This window comes from Mus pahari, chromosome 7 (genome assembly GCF_900095145.1).
Source record: "Mus pahari chromosome 7, PAHARI_EIJ_v1.1, whole genome shotgun sequence".
Lineage (NCBI taxonomy): Eukaryota > Metazoa > Chordata > Mammalia > Rodentia > Muridae > Mus > Mus pahari.
The window spans coordinates 94,450,869-94,472,653 of NC_034596.1; the positions used below are offsets into that span (position 1 = coordinate 94,450,869).

The 21,785-nt window shown below is 46.7% G+C and overlaps 2 protein-coding genes across 5 annotated transcripts in view; both read left to right on the top strand.

Annotated features, from left to right (window-relative positions):
• Tdp1 (tyrosyl-DNA phosphodiesterase 1) overlaps window positions 1-541 on the top strand; it is a 68,281-nt gene extending 67,740 nt beyond the window's left edge. For 2 of the 3 annotated variants that reach the window (XM_021201985.2, XM_029541206.1), the window contains exon 16: window positions 259-541. In XM_021201985.2, the coding sequence (XP_021057644.1) occupies window positions 259-332 (74 nt within the window). In that variant the 3' untranslated portion in view covers window positions 333-541. The remainder of the gene's footprint in view (window positions 1-258) is intronic. The other variant, XM_029541205.1, reaches the window with a different exon arrangement.
• Window positions 542-10,522: 9,981 nt separating this feature from the next.
• The window catches only part of Kcnk13 (potassium two pore domain channel subfamily K member 13), a 94,736-nt gene continuing 83,473 nt past the window's right edge, over window positions 10,523-21,785 (top strand). The window contains exons 1-2 of one of the 2 annotated variants that reach the window (XM_021202257.1): window positions 10,523-10,853; window positions 11,245-12,304. In XM_021202257.1, the coding sequence (XP_021057916.1) occupies window positions 11,971-12,304 (334 nt within the window). In that variant the 5' untranslated portion in view covers window positions 10,523-10,853; window positions 11,245-11,970. The remainder of the gene's footprint in view (window positions 10,854-11,244; window positions 12,305-21,785) is intronic. The other variant, XM_021202256.1, reaches the window with a different exon arrangement.

Here is a 21,785-nt window from a genome sequence, read left to right on the forward strand (position 1 = left end):
GGTGCTATGTCTTACATGCTACATGGCTTGATGTCGCTTTCTCCTGGCCTGTTGTTCCCCATGCTTATCTAACCCTCCGCTCTAACATGAACCTTTACAAAATCTATTGTCTGCAGATGGTATCATGGGGGGGGGGCTGATTTGGAAAATATTCTTCACAACTTGGAGAGCTGAGCATCAAATGCTTGATCCCAGTAGGCAAATAGCTGCATTCTGTGATAGCCCAAATAAATGTAACGTGATGTAATTCCTCTGCAGATCGGCCTTGGATTTGGAACATTCCTTATGTCAAAGCACCTGACACGCACGGCAACATGTGGGTGCCCTCCTGAGATGAAGTGCCATGGCATTTGAGTGTAAGACATTGGATGCTCTTGTCTGTACTGAACATTCACCTCCCCTAAAGTCTTGTACCCGTGCAGGACTCCTCACAAAAGTCCATCTTGGCTATGTGTCTGTTGGTCATTGTCAACATTCTTATTAAAGCAGAGGTGTTATTTTCTTAATTCACTTTTATATGTCCTTAAAATCAAGCTATTAAATTTCACAGTATTTAAAAATGTGTACAGGTCTGGAATGAAATTACCAATCCCCAGCAAGCAAAAAAAAAAAAAAAAAAAAAAAAAAAAAAAAAAAGGCGTGGCAGTGGTGTCTCTGTGACCCTGAGCTTCGCTGGCTAGCCAGCCTAGCCCAACTGGTGAGCTCAAGGCTCAGTGATGGTGCCAGCTTTCCCAATCAGTTTGACTTGTGGTGGGTGTGTCCGCTGTCCATGTATGCCCAGAGATGTCCTTCCTTCCCCTGCTCAGGAGAGCCAGACCAGACCGTTCCTTCTCTCCACCCTCGGTTTTCAGTCTTCCTGGATCCCAGAAACCAACCTACTATGGAGCAGCGTAGGGGTGGTGCCAATCCTCAGCCGAGTACCTCAGATCCCCGTGCATTGGCCCTCCAACTGCAGGAGCAAAGCAGTAGCATGGCCGGCCGTTGCAGGGGGTCACCAGCAGCACCTGGAAGGGACGGGCTTGGGCCACGAGGGCACAGTATACACAGGCTGAGAACCGTGTGAGGCTGCGCTGTCTGTCCTGCAGCGAATCGGCATGGTGAACCTCAAGTTCATGGCATGCTCTGCGTGCTTATTATAGGTTGGCCCTCTGGTCACACTCCTCTAGACCAGCATGGCCCTGACGGTTCACTTCATAGAGGTTCTGTAGTGGCCTTGGAGAAAGTATGGCAGCAACATCAGAGACTATCTGCACTCAAGAGGTTTGTGCTTCCAGTGTCTACAAACCTGTGCCCCTCTCAAGATCATGGGCCCTGCAAAGAGCAAGTCTGAGCCAAGCCCACGTGGTATGTATATATATATATATATATATATATATATATATATATATATATATATTAGATTTATTTATTATTACATCTAAGTGCACTGTAGCTGTCTTTAGATGCACCAGAAGAGGGCATCAGATCTCATTACAGATGGTTGTGAGCCACCATGTGGTTGCTGGGATTTGAACGCAGGACCTTATGAAGAGCAATCAGTGCTCTTATCTGCTGAGCCATCTCTCTAGCCCACCCATGTGCTTTCTACACAGTTGCTAACACACAAAGGAAGTAGTGACCCAGGAATAAATGAGAGCACATGACAGATCGCCTTTACCTGTATGGGCTCTTCTTCTGTCTTCCTCTTCCTCCTTCTCTTCCTCTTCTTTGTCCTCTTCCTCTTCCTCCTCTTCTTCCTCCCCTTCATCTTCCTTCCTTTCTTCTTCCTTCCTCCTTTTCTTCCCTCTTCCTTCTTCCTCTCCCTCTTCCTTTTTCTCCCCCTCTTCTTCCTCTTCCTTTTTCCTCTTCCTCCTTCTTCCTCTTTATCCTCCTTTCTTCTCCTCCTCCCCTCTTCTTCCTCTTCTTCATTCTTTCTCTTCCTTCTTCCTCTTCCTCCTCCTCTTCTTTTTCCTCATGGAAGTAGCCAATTTACCCAAAGTACTACAGAGTTACACCACAGATCGTGCTGCTAGTGTTTCTGAGGAAATTGTACTTCATTATTCACGGGTTCCTGCTCCGCTCCCTACGCTGAAGCAGTCTCTCTGCCTTTGTGACGCATGGTGAGCCCTTCTGTCCTCCGTTTCCCGCCTCCGCTGTCTTTGAGGTCTCTCAGACACACTATAGAGTGACTTTCTCTACCTGCTGGGGACCTGGACCCCTGTGAAACAGCCAACTTCTGCTTCTCTGTCACTGCCACCAGACTGGTGAGAGGAGTGTCCCACACGTGAACACAGGAATCGCAGTTGGGGAGCCTGTGTTTTGCTGTGTGACAGAAACAGGCAGTGGCTCCTGAGGTTCCCTCTGTACCCTGTGCTTAAGTCCTTGTTCTGCAGATGCAGAACTGAAGCTTCAAGGGGTGTTCACGCGATGAGGGGTGTCCACGCGACGTTGTGCACCAGACTCAGTTCTGCTGCCACGGAAGCTCTCATACTCTACCCCACACCATCCTCACAGAGCAACCTCAGTTGTCCTATTTTGCAGGAGATGTTAAATGGTTTCCCAGAATAGAAAATTTAAAAATGTATGACTTTCAAGAGAATATAGTTTATGTACAAGACTTAGTATGTTTAGAATAAGAATCTTGGATCAATCTTGTCATATCTTTTTTTTCCTCTGCAAAAAAGCTGATTGTCTAGGTTAACTTATAAGTATTCTTTTTTTTTAAGATTTTATTTATTTTTGTATCTAAGTAAACTGTAGATGTCTTCAGTCACCCAAGATGAGGATGTCAGATCTCACTACGGATGGTTGTGAACCACCATGTGGTTGCTGGGATCTGAACTCAGAACCTTTAGAAGAGCAGTCAGTGCTCTTAACCACTGATCCATCTCTCCAGCCTCTTATAAGTATTCTTAATGGTTATGAAACCATTTCTGAAAGATCTAGGTGGTTTATTTTAAGTTTTATCTATGTGTCTCTGTAAGTCTCTGTCACATGTGTACCAGGATCTTAGGAGCCCTTGGAGGTGGAGTCCCAGGAGGCTGTGTGCTGCCTGACGTGGCCGCTGGGAACTGAACCCCAGTCCTCTACAAGAGCAGCTATGCCCCTAGCCCCTACAGCACTTCTTTAGTTTGGGGAGAGCATTTGACTTTCATTACCAGAGAATTACCTCTAAAATCCCATCCTTAAGAATTCAAGAAAGAACATGAGAACGCATGCCTTCAACTGAAGAACACCCCAAAATGAATGCTTGCACAGGCGTTCTTTATTTACATTTATAGGACTGCAGTTATATTGGTGGATAAATACAAATTGCAGAATTATAATGTTTGCATAAGAACTCAGTCACTAACAGGAACAATATAGCTTAACTGGTATAGGGATGAGTCAGTCTAAAGCTCTACTGATTATATGTTAAAAGCATGCTATGCATAGGTAAGATCCAATTACAGTAAAGTCTTTGGAAATTATCCTAGTAGCTTGCTCGTTTTAAGCAATAACTCAGACAAGACAATACTGCAAACTACCTTTTTTTTTTTTTATCTTTTAAACAAGGCTTTATTTGGACTCACAGGAAGCTGTACTTAACTACCATTTCTTTTTCTATCCCTGTCAACTGTGACTTAGATGCATTGCTCATATAGGGTCCACACACAAGCCATTGGCTTCTGGGAAATGCTTATAGTGACCCGGCATGGAGCAGGTGGTCATCACTGAGCCTGTGTGCCCATTGGTCCCCAAGCTCCACCTTCCCAGAACTGTCTCCTGTGTTCCATCCAGTCTTCTAATGGCCCTGTCAAAGATGCTCTCTGATTCTCATTTATAAGCAGAAAACTAAGCAGATTATTCATCCAAAATCACATTGATAGGATTTGAACCCAGACGGTGTAGTTCCCATGCCCTGTCCTGTGGCCAGGCAGTAACTGTGGCAGGTGTTCCATGTTCCAGCCAGGGACAGTCTTCATATACATGAGATGTAACTATAGATACAAGGCCGTTTGCTTCCATCCACTGTAATAACAAATTATGGTTGGCATGTCAGAACCAGCTAGAAACTCATAAACCCAAACACTAAATGCCACATTAGTATGCAGGCCTGAGTGGCGAGTAACTTGTGCCAGACTAGCTTCCTGAGGAGCAGACTCCTCTCTGGTTTAAGGGCTGAAATCGACACTGTTGAGTTTATTCTGTTACATTCTCTGACTGAAGCCTGCTGTTTCTACAGACTAGAGCAAAGTACAGTGTAGCAAAAATTAGACCGAAGCCAGATGCTGGGGAGAGCAGGAGGCAGCCCAGGAAATTAGGTACTGGGATACTTACTAACAAATAGAGTGGCATGCAAATGAAGGTGAAAGCTTTTGAAGTCTCAATGTAGTCTGGATCCTGTGGTTTCCAGTGTTCGAAGTAGTCCATCTCCAAGCAGAACCCAGAGCATGAAAACAGCCCTTCCCTTTAGACAGTAAAAAGCTCCATTGAAACCAGTCTGACAAAGCTCAAGTTGCAGGGGGCAGTATAGGGACATTTTTAAAGAGCTCTCTTGCTATTTATTAAGTGGGAGATATTTGGGTCAAACTCTTGTTTACAATACTCACAAGTGGGAATACTCAGCATGAGACGCACAGGAGAACTGGAGGCTGTAAGGCATTTGGTGTGGGTCGATTTGATTATAGCTGACCATATGCATAGTTCTACATTGTGGCACAGTTAAGATTGATTCTCTTCGGTGTATTAGAGGGGCATGTTACCCAGTTAGCAAGTGAACAACAGCTGTGCCTCATCTCTGCTGCTGGATCTGTCTTGGCCGAGCCAGCACATGTCCCTTTCTGTGCCCAAGGACACAGATGATGTCACAGTATGTGCCTTGCCTGGCTGTCTGTTCTGGGGTTCTTTAGAAATTATCCTGACAACTGAATGCTGATTGTGTTCAGATAATTGACTTTGCTACAATTTAGAAGTCTTTATAGTCATTTGCCATTCTGTAACCTTTTTTCAATATTTTAATGAAAGGATACATGAGTCAGGATGCTTCCATAGTTACAGAAATGGGTTAGTGAGTCTTGAGAGTTAAGAAAGACTAGCTGAGATTCAGTGTGGGTGCTGAAGCCAGGGGATCTGCAAATACAATGAAGACTGTGTCCAGATCTCAGCTCTGCTCCCAAGAATCTGGCCATCATTCTCACTAAAGCTCTCCCCCAACTTGTAGGCTGAGATTGCCCCCAGAACCCCACCTTCCTACAGCTGGTCAGTCCAGAAAAAAAGAAACTATATCCCAGATAGCTCCAGCCAGAGGCCTGGATGCCCCAGTGGACCAACTTGACCCACAAGTACATTCTGTGAATTGCAGGAGCACTTAACCCAGACACCCTACACACACCCTGGTGGCCCTGGTAGGGAAGGAAGGAGCTGGAGAGAATGCTGGAGACAGATGGAAAACATGGTGTGGATTCCAAGCAATGTGGGAGCAATGTTGACCCTGCGCTGGAGGGACCCTGCATTTCTCTGCCTGTTCCTCCAGCTGCACACAAGCTTGGTAGGATGCGTTTTCAAATCCAAGTTTCTGAAGAGCTGCATAAATAGATGAGCTCTGTGTAACCTGAATGTTCTAGAACTAATTTTTCAAACCAAGGATGACAACCCGTGGTGAATCAGGAAATCCCTGTTAATCAAGCCAGTGGGCATCAGCCAGCACTTTCAGATGTTATGGAATCAAAAATACTTGTATCTAGCACTGACCGAGTGGGTTAGGTTTTGTTTGATTTTATTTACATAGCTGAGTGTTTATAGGATTCCAAGTGTAAAATGTATTCCTTTCTAGGTTTGCTGGTTCACCTGCCCTGAATGGACAGTCACCCCAGTTAAGGACTGAGAACTGAATTGATGCCTGTGAGCTTCAGGGTGCTGGAGACTCTTAGAATTGTCTAGCAATGTCCCTCAAGCTGTTTGGCCTTAGGCAAGTCCTCCACTGCACACATCCTCCTGTTCCATAAAGTAGGGCTAATAGAGGATTACACGGATGGATGGAAAGGTACCCTGAGCAGAGTGACAAGATCTCCATCGAAGTCATGAGGATTCTGCCTGGTCCATGGTAAGCAAGTCTGCACCAGGCAACTTCTGGAGCCCTTGTAACTTAGCAACCAGCATAGGAAAGGAAATCACCGCCCCCCCNCCCCCCCCACACCCCCACCCCCGGAAGCCAGCATTCTTCCATAGCACTACTTCCAGGCTACCAAACCCTACTTGCTTCAGGAAAATAGGTAGATTTAAGAGTCCCAGCTGCTGCAGTGGCCACAGGACCTTAGGATCCCCTGAGCAGATGCTTCATTCACAGGGAGGGCTTGCCTCCAGGATCAGTTTTAGAAGCTGCTGAGGTCAGCATGCTGGTTGGTTGGCTGAGACAAGAGGCAACTGTGAGTTAGTTGATGGTTAGTAAGGAGGGAGAATGTAGAGGTAAGGTCCTAAATACATAAAAAGGGTGACAGGTTAAAAGCAAGTGGGTTGGAAATAATAGGCAAATGTCAGGTGGAGGAATGCTGTTATGGCTGGATTGGTATCACAGAAAGTCCTCTGTCTGCAGGGCATTCCACATAAACACAAAGAGGCTGTGATGAATAAATGTCAGTGCCACCTTATGGCTCCCAAAGGCTTGAAATGACACAGTGGTAGCTGGTGGTTTTAAGTACCCCTATTTTGCCAATCCATAGAATTAACTAGAACAAGAAGAGGAGCTATAAAGCACCCAGATGCCTTTATCAAAATGAAATGGTCACAGCTCCGCACACCTACAGCTGCAGATAAGCATTTGGTGTGTTTGCTAAGACGGGCCATCTAACTAGACCATTAAAAAAAGTCTCTTAAGTACGCATGAAATAAGTTAGAAATAAGTTTTTTAACTGGAAATTAAGCAGAGACAGGGAGATTCTAAGAGCCAGAGGAAACATGTCTATAATAAAACAGCATTTGCCAAGCATGCCGCCACAATTGCACACGTGAACTCCCAGTTCTGGGGACCACATACACAAGGCTTGCACAAGACCAAGCCAGCCAAAATCCCAGCATGGATGGGAGAGGGGCTCAAAGTTCCTCCCCTATCTAAGGAGCTATTGACAGCTGCTGCCTGCTAAGGGAAGGAATGTCAGTTTTCTTCAGGGATGGAGTCCCTGAGTCTACCCATCCTCCAGTACATGGTCCCATACAATGCACATATAAGAATCACTAAAGGGACGTGTGTGTGTGTGTGTGTGTGTGTGTGTGTGTGTGTGTGTTTGTGTGTGTGTGTTGGAAGAAAAAAGGGGTGAAGAGATGGCGGTTGATTTGGTCCAAACAAATTCTAGGCAGTTATGAATATTAAAAGACTGTTTTAAAGTAAGAGTTTAAAATCAGTGATCTTGCCATCTAAGTGGCAAGATCTTTTCCTCCTAAGCATCTGGGGGCCGGGAGGAGACACAGCACACCTAAAGAGAAGTAGAAAAATAAAAGTGGAATATAATCCCAAGTAGACATTATCTCAAAACTGCCATGCTTTTAAATGTTCATACTTGTTATAGTTTATCCTAAACTAAAAATGCTAATAGGTTGATGAAATCTAGCATATTAACAGAATAAAGAAAAACATGATTATTATAGATACAGAGAAAGCATTTGACAAAATTCAACAATCACCTCTGCTTTATTTGAAAGAAAGAAACAAATGGAAGGAAGGAAGGAAGGAAGGAAGGAAGGAAGGAAGGAAGGAAGGAAGGAAGGCAGGCAGGCAGGAAGACAGGCAGGAAGGAAAGAAAGGAAGGAAGGAAGGAAGGAAGGAAGGAAGGAAGGAAAGGAAGGAAGGAAGACAGGCAGGCAGGCAGGCAGGAAGGAAGGACCTCAGAAAACTAGAAATAAAAATAAAGAGAAATATCTTCACCCTCAAAAAGAGCATCTATGGCTGGGCAGTGGTGGTGCACGCCTTTAATCCCAGCACTAGGGAGGCGGAGGCAGGGGGATCTCTGAGTTTGAGGTCAGAGTGAGTTCCAAAACAGGACTTCACAGAGAAACCATCTTGGGGATGAGGGGTGGCCAAAGAATATCTATGGCAACCCCAAAGCCCACAACATCTGTAATAACAAGCTGAAGGATTCATTAGAACTTAACAAAAATAACCTGTCTCCAGCTCAGCTGTACCTTATTAGACACTGCAATAAGACAAGATTAAAAAAAAAAAAAAAGTTAAAGTAAGCCTCCACTTCAGATGACATAGTTACGTGAATAGAAATTCTAAAGGACCATTGAAGCTAATGAATGAGTGCAGCTAGTCCATGGGATACAATAGCAAAAATGAAAAGATAAAAACATTTGAATTTCTATGCTTAATACCATCAGGAGAAAAAGTCTTTGTTAGAGTCATAAAAGATGTGCGAGATCCCTGCACTATAACAAGGGAGAGTACATACATGCAGAGATAGATTCATTCATGAATCATCAAAATACCATTTCTTCCCAAAACATTTAATGTAGTCCTAATCAAGATAACAGACTTTTTCTGAGCCTATGTTTAAAACATCTGTCTTAAAAAAAAAAAAAAAACACCACAGTTCTTTGATTTTTTTTAAATGGAAACAATTCATTACATCCAAAGAAATATCAAAAAAGAAGAGCTAAGTTGGAGATTTTCATTTCTTGATTTCAAGAGCTATAAAATTAATGTAAATGCTTTAATGGGCATAACAGCTAGATAAATAGATAATGGACCAAAAAAAAAAAAAAGATTCCTGAATAAATGTATTCTTACTTTCCTTCTCAATAAATGCCATTAGAAAAAGTGAGTCTGCTTTTGGACAAGGTCAACCTTGTCTCACTTGCACAATAAATAAACTCTATACCACACAGACCAACCATACAAAATAGGGGAGAGAGACCAGGAACATATACAACCTTGAAAGCAATAATATAATGCACAAAGGGTATCAAACATTACAGACTGGAAAACTGGACTTTACCAAAACTGAAAACTTTGTCAAGAAACTTTTTTTTTTTAACAAGTAGGTATTCCAGAGAAGAAGAAAAATAATGGTAATAATAATTGCAAAATACACATCTAAGAAAGGAGTGGTAGTCTAAATTATATAAAACACTGCACTTCAATAATAGGGACCATCGTGTGTGTGTGTGTGTGTGTGTGTGTGTGTGTGTGTGGTACGTGTGTGCACATGTGTGCATGTGGAAACCAGAGGAACTCACTGAACCTAGAATCCACTGACTTGGCTAGGGAGGTGTGGCTGGTCAGCTCCACCTGGCCCTACCTGCTCAGGAGGACTAGGATCTCAAAAGTCCACCCCCACGCTCATCCTTTGATATGTGTGTTGGGGGGCTCTACTCTGGTCCTCAGACCACGATGAGCACGTTACTGACTTGGCCATCTCCCCAGCTCCAAGACCAAGCTTTTTAAGTGGGCAAAATATTCCAACCATTTACAAAAGTCCAATATACAAGGTATCCAGAGAACATAAAACCCCAAGGGATACGTTTATGTGCCTGTATACAGAGGGTTTAAAACTAAAATGGCTGGCACTGTCGGGAGTCTCTAGGATGTGGACACTGCATTGTTGTCGGTTAGAAGAGCTATTTTGAAATTATGTCAGGCAGTACACTTCAGAAACACACTTTACACAAGACACATAACTGGTTCTCATGAATACAGAGACCTGAATAGACAAAACCAAGTACTACAAAGGAGAAATATTCCATGGTGGAAAAAGAAATCAGAATAGTGGTTACCTCTGTGGGAATGTGGGTGGGGATTTGCTGGGACGATATTTGTGGGAGCTTTAATCAGTTGGTGGCTTTTAGATGATAAGGGAGGGAGGCCACCATTGTTTGGCTCCCAAAGATAGTTTATCAGCACTCACCTAATGGTACATTTGCATGTCATTGTATGCAAATTTTACCACAAAAGCAAAAATCCGAGGATGGAACTCTTAATAAAGGCCAATACTGGTTGGAGATGGGGTGAAAGTGTGTGGATGTCTACAACCATTCGAAGTGCATCCTAAGTGGGTTGGTGAATAGAAAGGAATAAATATAAGCAAGCCTGGTAAACTGTCACTTGTAGAATCTAGGTGGTGATGTGTTGTGTCATTGTAAATGTCATTCAATTTGGATGTACTTGACCTGTTTCTTAAACTAGTCATGGTAATTGGGTTATTCACCCTGGGTGTGAACTCAATACCCTCTAAAGTTCTTCCTCCCCAGGAGACACAATGCAGGGTAAAGGATCTGTTAGTTACTCTCACCAAAATCATTTGCATCTATTCAACAGAACTGCAAGCTTTTCCAGTTCTGTTTCTGGCTAGTATCGTGGGTGGGTCTCCTGGGACCACTCTCTCTCTCTCTCTCTCTCTCTCTAAAGGCGGAGAAATTTTGTTTAGATCGTGGGTGGCTATGAATCCATTCCTTCACACAGCTATATTCGATCCCCTGTGGCTAAACTGCTGGGGACCAGGTGTGTCTGAAAGGCACGCAGCGCCCTCTTCTGGCCCCAAAGGGACCCACGCAGACCATCGAGGCTCTCGACCTATCTCTTAAGCAACCACTTCAGGCATCTGCACACCCGGGTGGAAGCATCGCTGTTTAGAGGTTGGCCTTCCGAGCTTCCGAGCTCCTGAGCAGAGGAGACCTGCGCAGGAGACTGGCCCTGAGGCCAAGGGGCGGACACCGGGTGGAGTCGCCTCAGCTGGCAGCTGCAGAGCTTCCACCTGTTGCAGCATTTGAGCACTCCACAGAGAAGGCAGCTCTGGACACAGACTTCTGCTCTCAGTCCCACTGGGCAGGGCAAGATTACTTGAGAAGGGGAGCCAGGGACCATCCTGAACCTGTCCCACAGAGCAGGTGCGTTTGAGAAGGTGAGACGCGAAGGCGACAGTGGCTCCAGAGCCCATGGCAAGTTGGGGTCTCTGGGTGGGCGCCCCAGCGGTTCACAAAAGAACCTTACTGCTTACGGCTTACATGTTGTAGCTTGGAGTTCTCAGCTCAGGGCCACTGACTGCACAAGAACTACAGAGCCGAGACGATCAAAACCGGGTGGAAGAGATGGAACTCTTCCGGGCGCTGTCCTTGGCCGGCTCTCCAGGAGATGGGCTGGCAGGGCCAGCACGTGTGGACAGAGAACGCCGGGTGCAGGGCCTAGAGGCCATGGGCGGTCTGGTATGGGGGAAGTCAAGGAAAGGTTCCCTGGGAGGATGCTTCTAACTTCCTTCACTGTTCCAACCTCCCCCTCTGTTCTCCTCCCCACAGCGGTCCGCCCTCGTGCTGCCGCGGAGCCTATGTGCCCAGCGGAGATCCGAGCCGGCTGATCTGCCTCTTCACACTGTCCCTGCGTCTGTGCGTCTGCCCCAACCCGTTCCGTTCCGGCCTCTGAGCCCTGGTTATTCTGGTGGGTAGCGGAACACTGTCACTAATACGCAACACAGATCCACCTGGAGAGGCACGGAAGACAAGAGGACAGCCCGTATCCCAGCCATCACAGCTTGGAAAGCAATGCTCCGAGGAACCTTGATGAGACGCTTACCGCCGATTCTCTCTGGACCCACGACCTTTTTTCTTCAAGAGGAGTTCAAGTTCTAGGGAGTTTGCCTTGAAGGCACGCCACGCCCCCTCCCCAATCTGAGCCGAATTAGAAGCTCGGGTGAACCCAGGTCGCCCGCACCCTCGCACCAAGTCGAAGCAGACTCCGTGCCCGGACCCTCTGGTCTTCAGCCTTAAGGAGAACTCCAGAGCGGACAGGGAGGCGGCGACGACAAAGCGGATTCGAAACCACTAGTCCAGGCGGACGTGGGGAGCTGGCTACACAGGAAGGACCGAGGAGGTGGCGGCCGGGAGAGCCACGCCGCCTTGGGGAACGCGCGGCGGGCATGGGCGAGCCCGCATGCAGAGGGGGCTAAGGTCGGCAGAGCAGATCCTCCCAGGGGCGTGGGCACAAGTCCGCGGGCAACGACCCTCGCGGGGTTGTCCTCCAGTGCCATGGCTGGCCGTGGTTGCGGCTGCAGCCCCGGCCACCTGAACGAGGACAACGCGCGCTTCCTGCTGCTCGCCGGGCTCATCCTGCTCTATCTGCTGGGCGGCGCCGCAGTCTTCTCCGCGCTGGAGCTAGCTCAGGAGTTGCAGGCCAAGCAGCGCTGGGAAGAGCGCCTGGCCAACTTCAGCCGGGGCCATAACCTGAGCCGCGAAGAGCTGCGTGGCTTCCTCCGCCACTACGAGGAAGCCACCAGGGCGGGCATCCGTATGGACAGCGTGCGCCCTCGCTGGGACTTCACGGGCGCCTTCTACTTCGTGGGTACAGTGGTTTCTACAATAGGTAAGTGAGCCGTCTGGTCACTTGATGCCCCTAGTTCCTGGGCCCTCACAGGACCTAGCCTCTCACCCTTGGGGTTCTCCGCTTGGGCGCCCAGCGATGCACCTAGGGATTCCTTTGTGGCTAATCAACAGGTGTGAATGGATCCCAACCACACCTGAAGATTATTAGAATTACCCCAGACCTCTGCCTAGACCAGAACCAGCCACTGTTTGTTAACCAGTCGCCTGGAATGTGAATGGTTCTTAAATTAGGGAAGCGCTTTTGTAGACAAGTCAGTCTGGTTTAGGAGACAGGGTTGAGTTCGTAAATTCTGTGGAGAGAGCTTACAAAGAGATAGAAAGCTAGGAACGTTTATTGAGTGTTGAACTATGCAGAAGCCACTGCTCAAAGCAAAGGCCGGTGATTTCAAACTTACAGGGAGACGCTCAGAATTCCAAACTGGAAAGAGGCAGAGGAGTGTATTAAATGGGGCTCAAAGAATGGGACGTGTTTCCTTCCGTGAAGAACCAGGGGAAATGTGACGGTGGGTCTAGCCAGTTTGAGTTCCTATGAATTGGGTTTAGGGACCAAACATAGGGGCATTCACGGGGGCAGAAGTGGCTTGCATCCAGAATTCCCTGAGGTGCTGACTGAGCTTGGACTAGAGGAAGGACTGCTAGGACAGACGGCCTGGTGGCTAATGAGATGAACTTAGAATTTAGTAGGAGGCAGCTGAGCCCCTAAGAATTTTGAAAATGGTGTGGCGGACTGACATCGGTGATATTCCCCTGCAGAATGAGGTGGGAACTGGAGGATTTGTGCAGCAACACCCCCCCCCAAAAAAAACCCTGCTCACTATTGATGTATAGCTGAGAAATGCGTGGGCTGGAGAAAGTACTGTAGCCGTCCTGGGGAAAGAGGCCTGTGATGGGGGAGGGACTCCGAAAGAAAGAAGGGAAGTAGTGCAGAAGCCACCGCAAGAGCTCATGGCGGCAGCTGGACACGTTTGAGCTGGGCTCTCAGCAGCCAGGGCCCTGGGGCTCTCTAGAAGGGTTTGCCTGTGGCATCGGTGACAGGTGACCCACCTTGAGAGGTGTCATGCAGACATTCTGCCAGGAGAACAGGAGCCTCAGGCTATAGACCAGATTAACCAAGGAAGACTTCCCAAGATTAGCCAGGAACCCATGATTCACTCAGCTGGCCAGCAAGTGAGAAGTCGAAAGGGACCAGAATGACTGGGGACATAACAACTGGACTCAAGTGCTTCCTGCTAGATGATCCAGCTCACAACCCCACGATCACGCTGTCTTTTGTCTTTTTTTTTTCCCCCTCGGTGGTCCGCTGTTTGTCACCTAGAAAGAGGAATGATTTTCATTTCTGCAGCTTCCCGAGTCAGGCTTTCCTGACTGCTTTCTTCCCTCTTGCCTGCGTTTGGAGCATCTTTTCCACCCAGTCCCGTAAGGATGAGAGGCGTAGTTCAACAGCTCTCCATGTCCAGGCACAGCCAGGAGTTTCTGCTGGGCTTTAAGATGGTTTTCTGTGGGAACGATGGCAGGTGCACCTAAGATCTGCAGCTGGGCAGCAGTGAGTGCTTGGGTCTGGAGAGCAGGAGGGAGAGCAGCCGGTGAGAGTTTGTGCCCACTCGAGGGGGGGTAAGAGACTCATTCCTGAGACCCGCCTCCTAAGATTTCCCTGGGAAGCTCAGACTGGCCATTCTGAGAAGCTGGAATCTTGTTGATTACTCATGTCCTACCTGGAAACTTTGAGGACTGTGGTTATCTGACTCCTGACCAGAACATAACTCTCCCTCTCACCACTGGGCATTCCTGTCCTTTCCTATGTTCGCCTGAGCTAGTTGCATCCAGACTCCTTTCTAGTAATAGAAATCCAATGATTTCTCTGTTTGAATTCTCAACTCCGGTCTGTGATCGCTTGCTTCCCTCTCGCGCCTTTCTCTCTGAAGAAGAGGCGGGTTTGATGTGGTTGTAGCACAAATCATTCTTGAGGTCCTGTGCAAAGTGGCTGTCTTTTCAAAGAAGACTGGTCTAATAGCTAAAGTAGCGGGAAACTAAAGTCAATGTTCCCTTGCCTCTTTAAGGAAACTTAAAGTTGTCACGTTATAACACAAAAGAAACGTCCCTCTTTCCCATGGCTCTGGGAATTTTCATCTCTAGGGTCCTCCCCTAAGGTCTTCCCAGGCTCGAGCCTTCTGTCATTCTGTCCTTTGAGGTCCCCTCTTCCTATTTCTTTTTCCTCTGTTCTCAAATTTGACATAGCCTCTCTTCTCTCTTAGCTTACTCTCACTAACCTATTACCCGGAGTCTCCAGAATACAGGACAGTCCCAGGAGGTGGCCAGCATCAACCTTGTCCTCTTCAAAGCACAGGAACAAAGGCACTTGTAATCAGTGTGTGACTTCTTGAGCCTGTGGGTTCAGACCCGGAAGCAACCCAGTCCAGCTAATGACAAGAAGCACCTGTGCCCCCCCCACCAGGGCTGTGGTCTCCCCTCCCCACACCCACTGTTTTTCTCCCTCCCTCCAGCCCTGTCTCTCATTATGGACTGCCAGGCATTTCCTCAGTGATGGCTCTTCAGCCCACAAGTTGCACCTTCCCTTTATCCTGAGGGCCATCTTTAGAAGCCTAATTAAGCTCTTGGGATGTTTGGTCTGATCACACCTGCATCTCATTTATTGATCACCTCTCCTTGTGGGATGGAGGACACTGGTCAGTGAACCAGAGATCAGACCATGAGTGGAAATCAGTATAACACGGGGTGCAGGGCATTGGGGGGGGGCAGCCCGGTCCTGGCGGGAGCAGTGTCACCACAGGAGTTCCCTAAGTTTAAGACCATGCTAGCAAGACAACTGTGTGGCCTTGAAGTCCCCAGATGAACTTGGGTCACAGGGGAGAGAAGTCTGGCCTTGCCTCCCTTGGGAAGGGATGACAGGAAGCTCTCCCTTCTCTTGCAGTCTCTTGGTGTTGCAGGTTACTCTAGTCTAGTGTACACAGGATTCTTGGTCACTCTGGAGGGTGACATGTGTGTGCACACACTTCTTCCTGAGACAGGAGATGCATTTTCTCCGCTCTTCTGATTGCCGCAATGCTTCATCCGGGCACACACACCATTCAGCATTCTCTTTCTTTAATCAGCTGACCATGAGACATGAATGTGGAACCACGTAACTGTCCCCTGGAGGCTAAACAGAGCATGTATCTCTGTACACATCAGACTCTTACAAACACTCTGTAATGCTGGCCACACTCTCCTGTGAGCAGCAGCGGGTTCTGAGGCTCAGAGAGCTTCTACGATGGGTTGGAAGTAGCTCAGCTGGAGGTGACAGGGCTCTCCCTTCCAAGCTGACACCCAGAACCATCCTCATGCCTTTTCTTCCTTGTAGGCCCCTTTTTATAGGGAGAGTTGGTCCCTAGTTAGATACCTTGACCTCTTTCCTCAGTTGTGACGGGTTTTAGGTACCCTAAAATAATGACAAGTGGAGCTAGCAGGCTCCTAGGAAGTTTGTGATTCCAGTGTCTGCTAGTACAAGGCGAGATTTGAGCAAAGCTGGCCATGCAGACAAAGACTGACCTCTGGCATCATGTTTCACTCTCTTCACCAATTACACATCTCCCCACATACCATGATGGTTGACAATGTCTGCCCCACTTCCAGTGCACCCCCTTCCCCAGCAGATCCCAAAGTCACTTCCTGGCCTTTCCTGTTGACTCTTGGCACATTGGTACCCAGGTTGTCTGTGTCTTGGGAATTCCCTTGGAGTAAGCAGCTGATGAATGTCACGGTGAGACTGGGCCACCCACTGACCATTGACTTGGCTTTCAAACTGCTCTGAGGAGTTCACGGGGTTCTCTATGCTATGCTAAGGTCATTCTTCAAGGCTAAGGGCCCCCATCCCTCATGATGGGCTGACAGGAAGCTTCCCTCCCCTGCCCCGTGTGTGTGTGTGTGTGTGTGTGTGTGTGTGTGTGTGTAAGAGAGAGACAGAGACACAGAGAGAAACAGGGGGGGAGGAGGAAATTAATCGGATGAATGTTCATCTTTTCAACTACCTTCTTACCAACTTGAATTTTTGGTGTAGGAAAAAAATACTTATTTGATTGACAGAGTATTTTTCCTAGTTTTTCATAATTCACATCCTTTCCATGGCTAAGATAAATATTCTTGCTCATTCTCTGTGTAGCTGTTTAACTCATCTCCAGTGTTATTCAGAAAGATTGCTTTTTAAAGGTTCTGTGAGGTTGGCTCTATAATTATGCTTTGATTTATTGCTAAAATTATCGCATAATGATCTGAGAGTGTGCATGTTGTACAATTCTCTGTTTTCTTCTTTGAACGTTTCTTTGTGTCCTGGAGTCCGTATATATTCAAGCCAGTTTTTCCTCGGGTCACAGATTTCTGGAGGTAAAGGGAACATTGACACCCCACCCCCACCCTACCACCACCTGCATAACATTGCTCATCCTTTTGGGGCTAACCTGGTGCCCTCTTCATGCTCTCTGCGACAGTGGCCATCTTAAACATCTGAATCTGGAATTAAAGTTCTATGTCGTATGAGCCAGTGTATGCTGACCTTTAAACCGTTGCTCGAGGGGTAATCATCAGTAGTTTTTGGTTTAAATAACCACTTAGCGTGTTTTCATCCTTTTATTTTTAACTAGCTCTATATTTTTCTATGTGTGTGAAAATTTGGCATGTTCGCTACCTGGTTTTCTCTCTTCCTCTTCCTTCTCCTCCTCCTCCTCTGCCTCCTTCATTCTTTCCATCCCTGGTTTTTTTTCAGTGCTGATTTTCTTCTCTGGTAGGTGAGTGCCTTAGTCAGGGTTTCTATTCCTGCACAAAACATCATGACCAAGAAGCAAGTCAGGGAGGAAAGGGTTTATTCAACTTACACTTCCACATCGATGTTCATCACCAAAGGAGGTCAGGACTGGACCTGACACAGGGCAGGAACCTGGAGGCAGGAGCTGATGCAGAGGCCTTGGAGGAGTGCTGCTTACTGGCTTGTGATTGCTCAGCTTGCTTTCCTTAGAGAACACAGAACTACCAGCCCAGGCGTGGTACCACCCACAATGGGCCCTCCCACCCTTGATCACTAATTGAGAATATGCCTTGCAGCTGGATCTCATGGAGGTATTTCCTCAAGGGAGGCTCCTTCCACTGTGATAACAACAGCTTGTGTCAAGTTGACACAGAAAACCAGCCAGCACAGTGAGTATTTCTTGTGGTCATTCTAAGTATGATCGAGACGGAATTCAACTACCTGAGGCCAAAGGCCATCTCTACCACTATCCTTCTCTGGACAAGGCAGAGCCTTTTGATCTTGAGTCTAACACCACCACCCCCAGCTTCCAGCCTCCCACCCAAGTCCTGGTCTCATAGTCTTCAGGAAAGGCGTTCCCAAACCTCCCTGGTATCCTCATATCTAATAGCTGAGAGTCCATCTTTTCCTGACCTTCTCCATCCCGCTTCTGAAGGCCACCACTATCATCCTTTTCCTCCTTCCTCCCTCCTTCCTCCTCCTTCCTCCCTCTTCCCTCCTCCCTCCTCCCTCTTCCCCCTCCCTCCTCCTTCCTCCCTCTTCCCTCCTTCCACTGAGCTGTATTCCTAATCCTTTCTGGTCTCTTTATTTTGTGACAGAGTCTTACTAAGTTGGTCAGGCTGAACTAGAACTAACTGGAGCCTATGCTGGTTTTCAGTTTGGAGTTGTCCTACCTTAGCCTCCCGAGTAGCTGAGATTACGGTTTTGTACCACCAGACCCAACTAGGACCAACTTTCCTTCCTTCCTTCCTTCCTTCCTTCCTTCCTTCCTTCCTTCCTTCCTTCCTTCCCCCATCTCTCCTTCCCTCTCTCCCTTTTCCTTCCTTTCTCAGTTTTTGAGACAGGATCTTACTCTGTAGTCCAGGCTCTTGGAACTTGCTATGTGGTCCAGGTTACCCTATGTGGTCCAGGTTACCCTATGTGGTCCAGGCTACCCCATGTGGTCCAGGCTACCCTATGTGATCCAGGCTACCCTATGTGGTCCGATACCCTATGTGATCCAGGATACCCTATGTGGTCCAGGCTACCCTCAAACTCACAGCAGCTTCCCTGCCTTAGTCTCCCAAGTGTTAGGACTGCAGGCACATACCACCAGGCCCAACAAAAACGGTTCTTTCTCTGCAGCCCCAGCTCGCCTCCAGTTCCTTTCTTCTCTGCCTCTGTACCTGGGGCTGCACTGATCTTACACAGCATCACAGGATTTGTCTCGAGCTTTGCTTCCGCTTTCAGATGGAAAGTAAAGGCAGTAAGATGAACCTTCACAAAAGTTTTCCTGTGCAGTCTGGGAATAATGCCCCATTTAGCATGGAGGGAAGCAGGAGAACAAGGGACCCCAGCTGCAGATGTGCCTGCTGCTTCTGTGTGGGAGACCTGTGGCCTCTCCTGTGCTCACACCTGACCTGGCACCTCAGTCTTTAGGCGGCAGCAGCACGCCCTTCCATTGCCTGCAGCGCCATTTCTCTGTGTCTGCAATCACAGAGGAGAGAAAATGGCAAGGAGAGCAGTTTCAGGTGGCACTGGGTTGTCTGTGAATATGTATATGTATATGTATTTACATATATGCTAACAGCAGTGCCAGAGACACGCTGAAATATGATGTTGAACACAAGAAGTGCCAAGGCCCATCCATGCCCATAGCTGGACAACCAGGAAGCCACCAGTTTGGCAGCGCCTCCTGCCTGCCTTCTTGACATCATATCTGTCTTCTTCACTATCCCATAGAGGATTGGAATGAGACCTTACTGCAGATTTGATTGGCGTTCTGTAATAGTGAGTAATGTTGAGTAACTATGTCTTTAATGACCTTCTATATACTTTTTATGTGTGTATACATTGAGACAGAGCTTCCCTGGGTAATCCAGGCTAGCTATGGACTCATAATTCTACCTCGTCTCCCAAGTCCTGAGGACATGGCTGTGTATCACCACAGCTAGCCCTATATATACTTTCTTGAAAGAAATATCTATTCACGTCCATTGCCTGGGTTATCTGTCCTTTTACTTGTATGTAAAAGACCCTCATCACATAGGATCTGTAGGTTGGTTCTCTTTTCTCGAACTTCTAAGTGTCCCTGGAAACACAAAAGGTTTAAATTGTGATAAAGCCCAATTTATCTAGTTTTTACTTATTTCTTTATCATTTTTATTTCATGCATGTAGGCATTTTGCCTGCTCATGTCGGTCATCACCTGCTTGCAGTGCCTGCAGAGTCCAGAAGGGGGAGCTGGCTACCCTCAGAACTGAAATAACTAGTGGGCGCTGGGAATTGAACCTGAGCCCTCTGGAAGAACAGTCAGTGCTCTTAATGGCAGAGCCAGCTCTGCAGCCCCTCCCCCCTTTTCTTTTTCTTTCTTTTTTAAAAGATTTATTTATTTATTTCATATATGTGGGTATACTGTCACTATCTTCAGACACAACAGGAGACAGCATCAGATCCCCATTACAGAAGGTTGAGAGCCACCATGTGGTTGCTGGTGCTCTTAACCACAGAGTCATCTCTCCAGCCCTCCCTGCTTTTTCTTTTGTTGTGTATGTTTTTAGTGTTAGATAAGAAGCCATTGTAGAAATCGGGTCCTGAAGAATTGTACCTGTTTTCTTCTAGTTTGCAGTTATGCCCTTGCCTTCAGGTGGCTGATCCACTTTGAATTAATACTTGGCATATGACATGAGATATAGGTCTATCCTTATGCAAAAAAAAGGAAGTTCAGGTGTGCTGGTAACATTTATCGGAAAGTCTGTCACCATCTGTCCCCTGTCTCTCCCACCCACCTCCCCATTCACACACACAGAATTGGTTTTGGCACCTCTGTCAGAAATCAATTGGCCACTGCTATGAGGATTGCTTCCTGGACTGCGTTTTATTCTATCAACGTATAGGCTTTCTTTATACCAGTGCCTTGGATATGGAGGCTTTGTAGTCAGAAAAAATTAGGAAGGGTGAGGATGATAAACATCCATGATGATGATAAGAACATCTTGTTCCTTTCTGTAGAGAAAACTTACGTTGAGTGTATAGGCTAGCTTGGGAATATTCATTCCAACCGGCAATATGAAGTTCTCTGGTCTGTGACCATGAGCTGCCTCCCTCTTTATGTAGATCTTTTTATTAATTAATTAATGTTAATTAATAACTTAGCAGTGTTTTGTAGTGAGTTTTGTACTTTCCTTGGTTAATTTCTTTTCAAGTATTCTACCATCAGTAACATCCCACTCTTAATTTTCTTTGACGTTCCTTCAGTGTTGATGTCCAGGAGCAGAACTGGCTCTTGCATCTGTTTGATGCTGTGATCTCCTGGCCCGCATCTTGGCTCTTGCATCTTGAATGCTGTGATCTCCTGGCCCGCGGCTGTTTGTTCTTATCATCATAGTTTAGGGGTTTCTTCAGGGTTTCCTATATAGGAGATGGTAGAATGGTAAATAGTGATACTGTTAATTATCTCTTTCTAGTCTGGAAATTGTATATCTTTAGTCTTGTGCCTGACTGGAGTCTTGAGCACCGTGCTGGTGAGAATGGATATCTCCCTTCATCCAGCTCTCAGGATGAGAGCTTCTGCTTCCCACTACTGACCTCTTGGTTCTAGAGCTGGCCTTCCTGGGGATGCTGGGCTGACCTCTTGGTTCTAGAGCTGGCCTTCCTGAGGATGCTGGGCTGACCTCTTGGTTCTAGAGCTGGCCTTCCTGGGGATGCTGGGCTTTCTTTTCACTTGATATCTTTTTTCTTTAAACTGTGAAGGGAGCTGGTATTTAGCCGAACTGTTCCATGCCTCTCTTGAGAGGATCCTGTGACTCTCCCCTTTGTGCCATGAATAGAGCGTATTACAGTAGCCACTTCTAAGCCACCGTAGCAAGTTTGGGTTCCCACAATAAATACCACTTGTCCGGGCTGCATATGCCTTTTCTATGGCTGGGATTTTGGTCTGGTAATACTTAATAAAGGGTTTTTGCATCTCTAGCCAAAAAGATGCACATCTGTTTCATTTCCTGTGATGTGTGTGTCTTGTCTTGGTATCTAGATAATACTGAGGAGTGAATGGGAAAGTATTTTTCCTGTAGCTCTATCTTCCTGAGGTCAACGTGAGTTCCACAGCCACAGTGTAAATGTCCACTCACTTGCCACTACAACAGCTCTCTAAGTCACATTTTAATTGTGTATATGTGTATGTGAGTGTGTGTGTAGGCACTACTCGTTTTATAATGTTTAGATAAGAATATCTCTTATTTTTTAACTTTAATTTTTAAAAATTTAAACGCGATACATTTTTACTATATTCTTTTCCCTCTCTCAATTCCTCCCAGAGCCTCCCCACCTCCCTTGATGTTAATTCTCTCTCTCTCTCTTTCTGCAAAAAAAAAAAACCATACACAAATCAAAATAGGTTTTAAAAATGAAAGAAAAAGAAAGAAAGAAAAGAAAGTCAATAGAGAGAGCGCGCAAGAGAGGGGGAGAG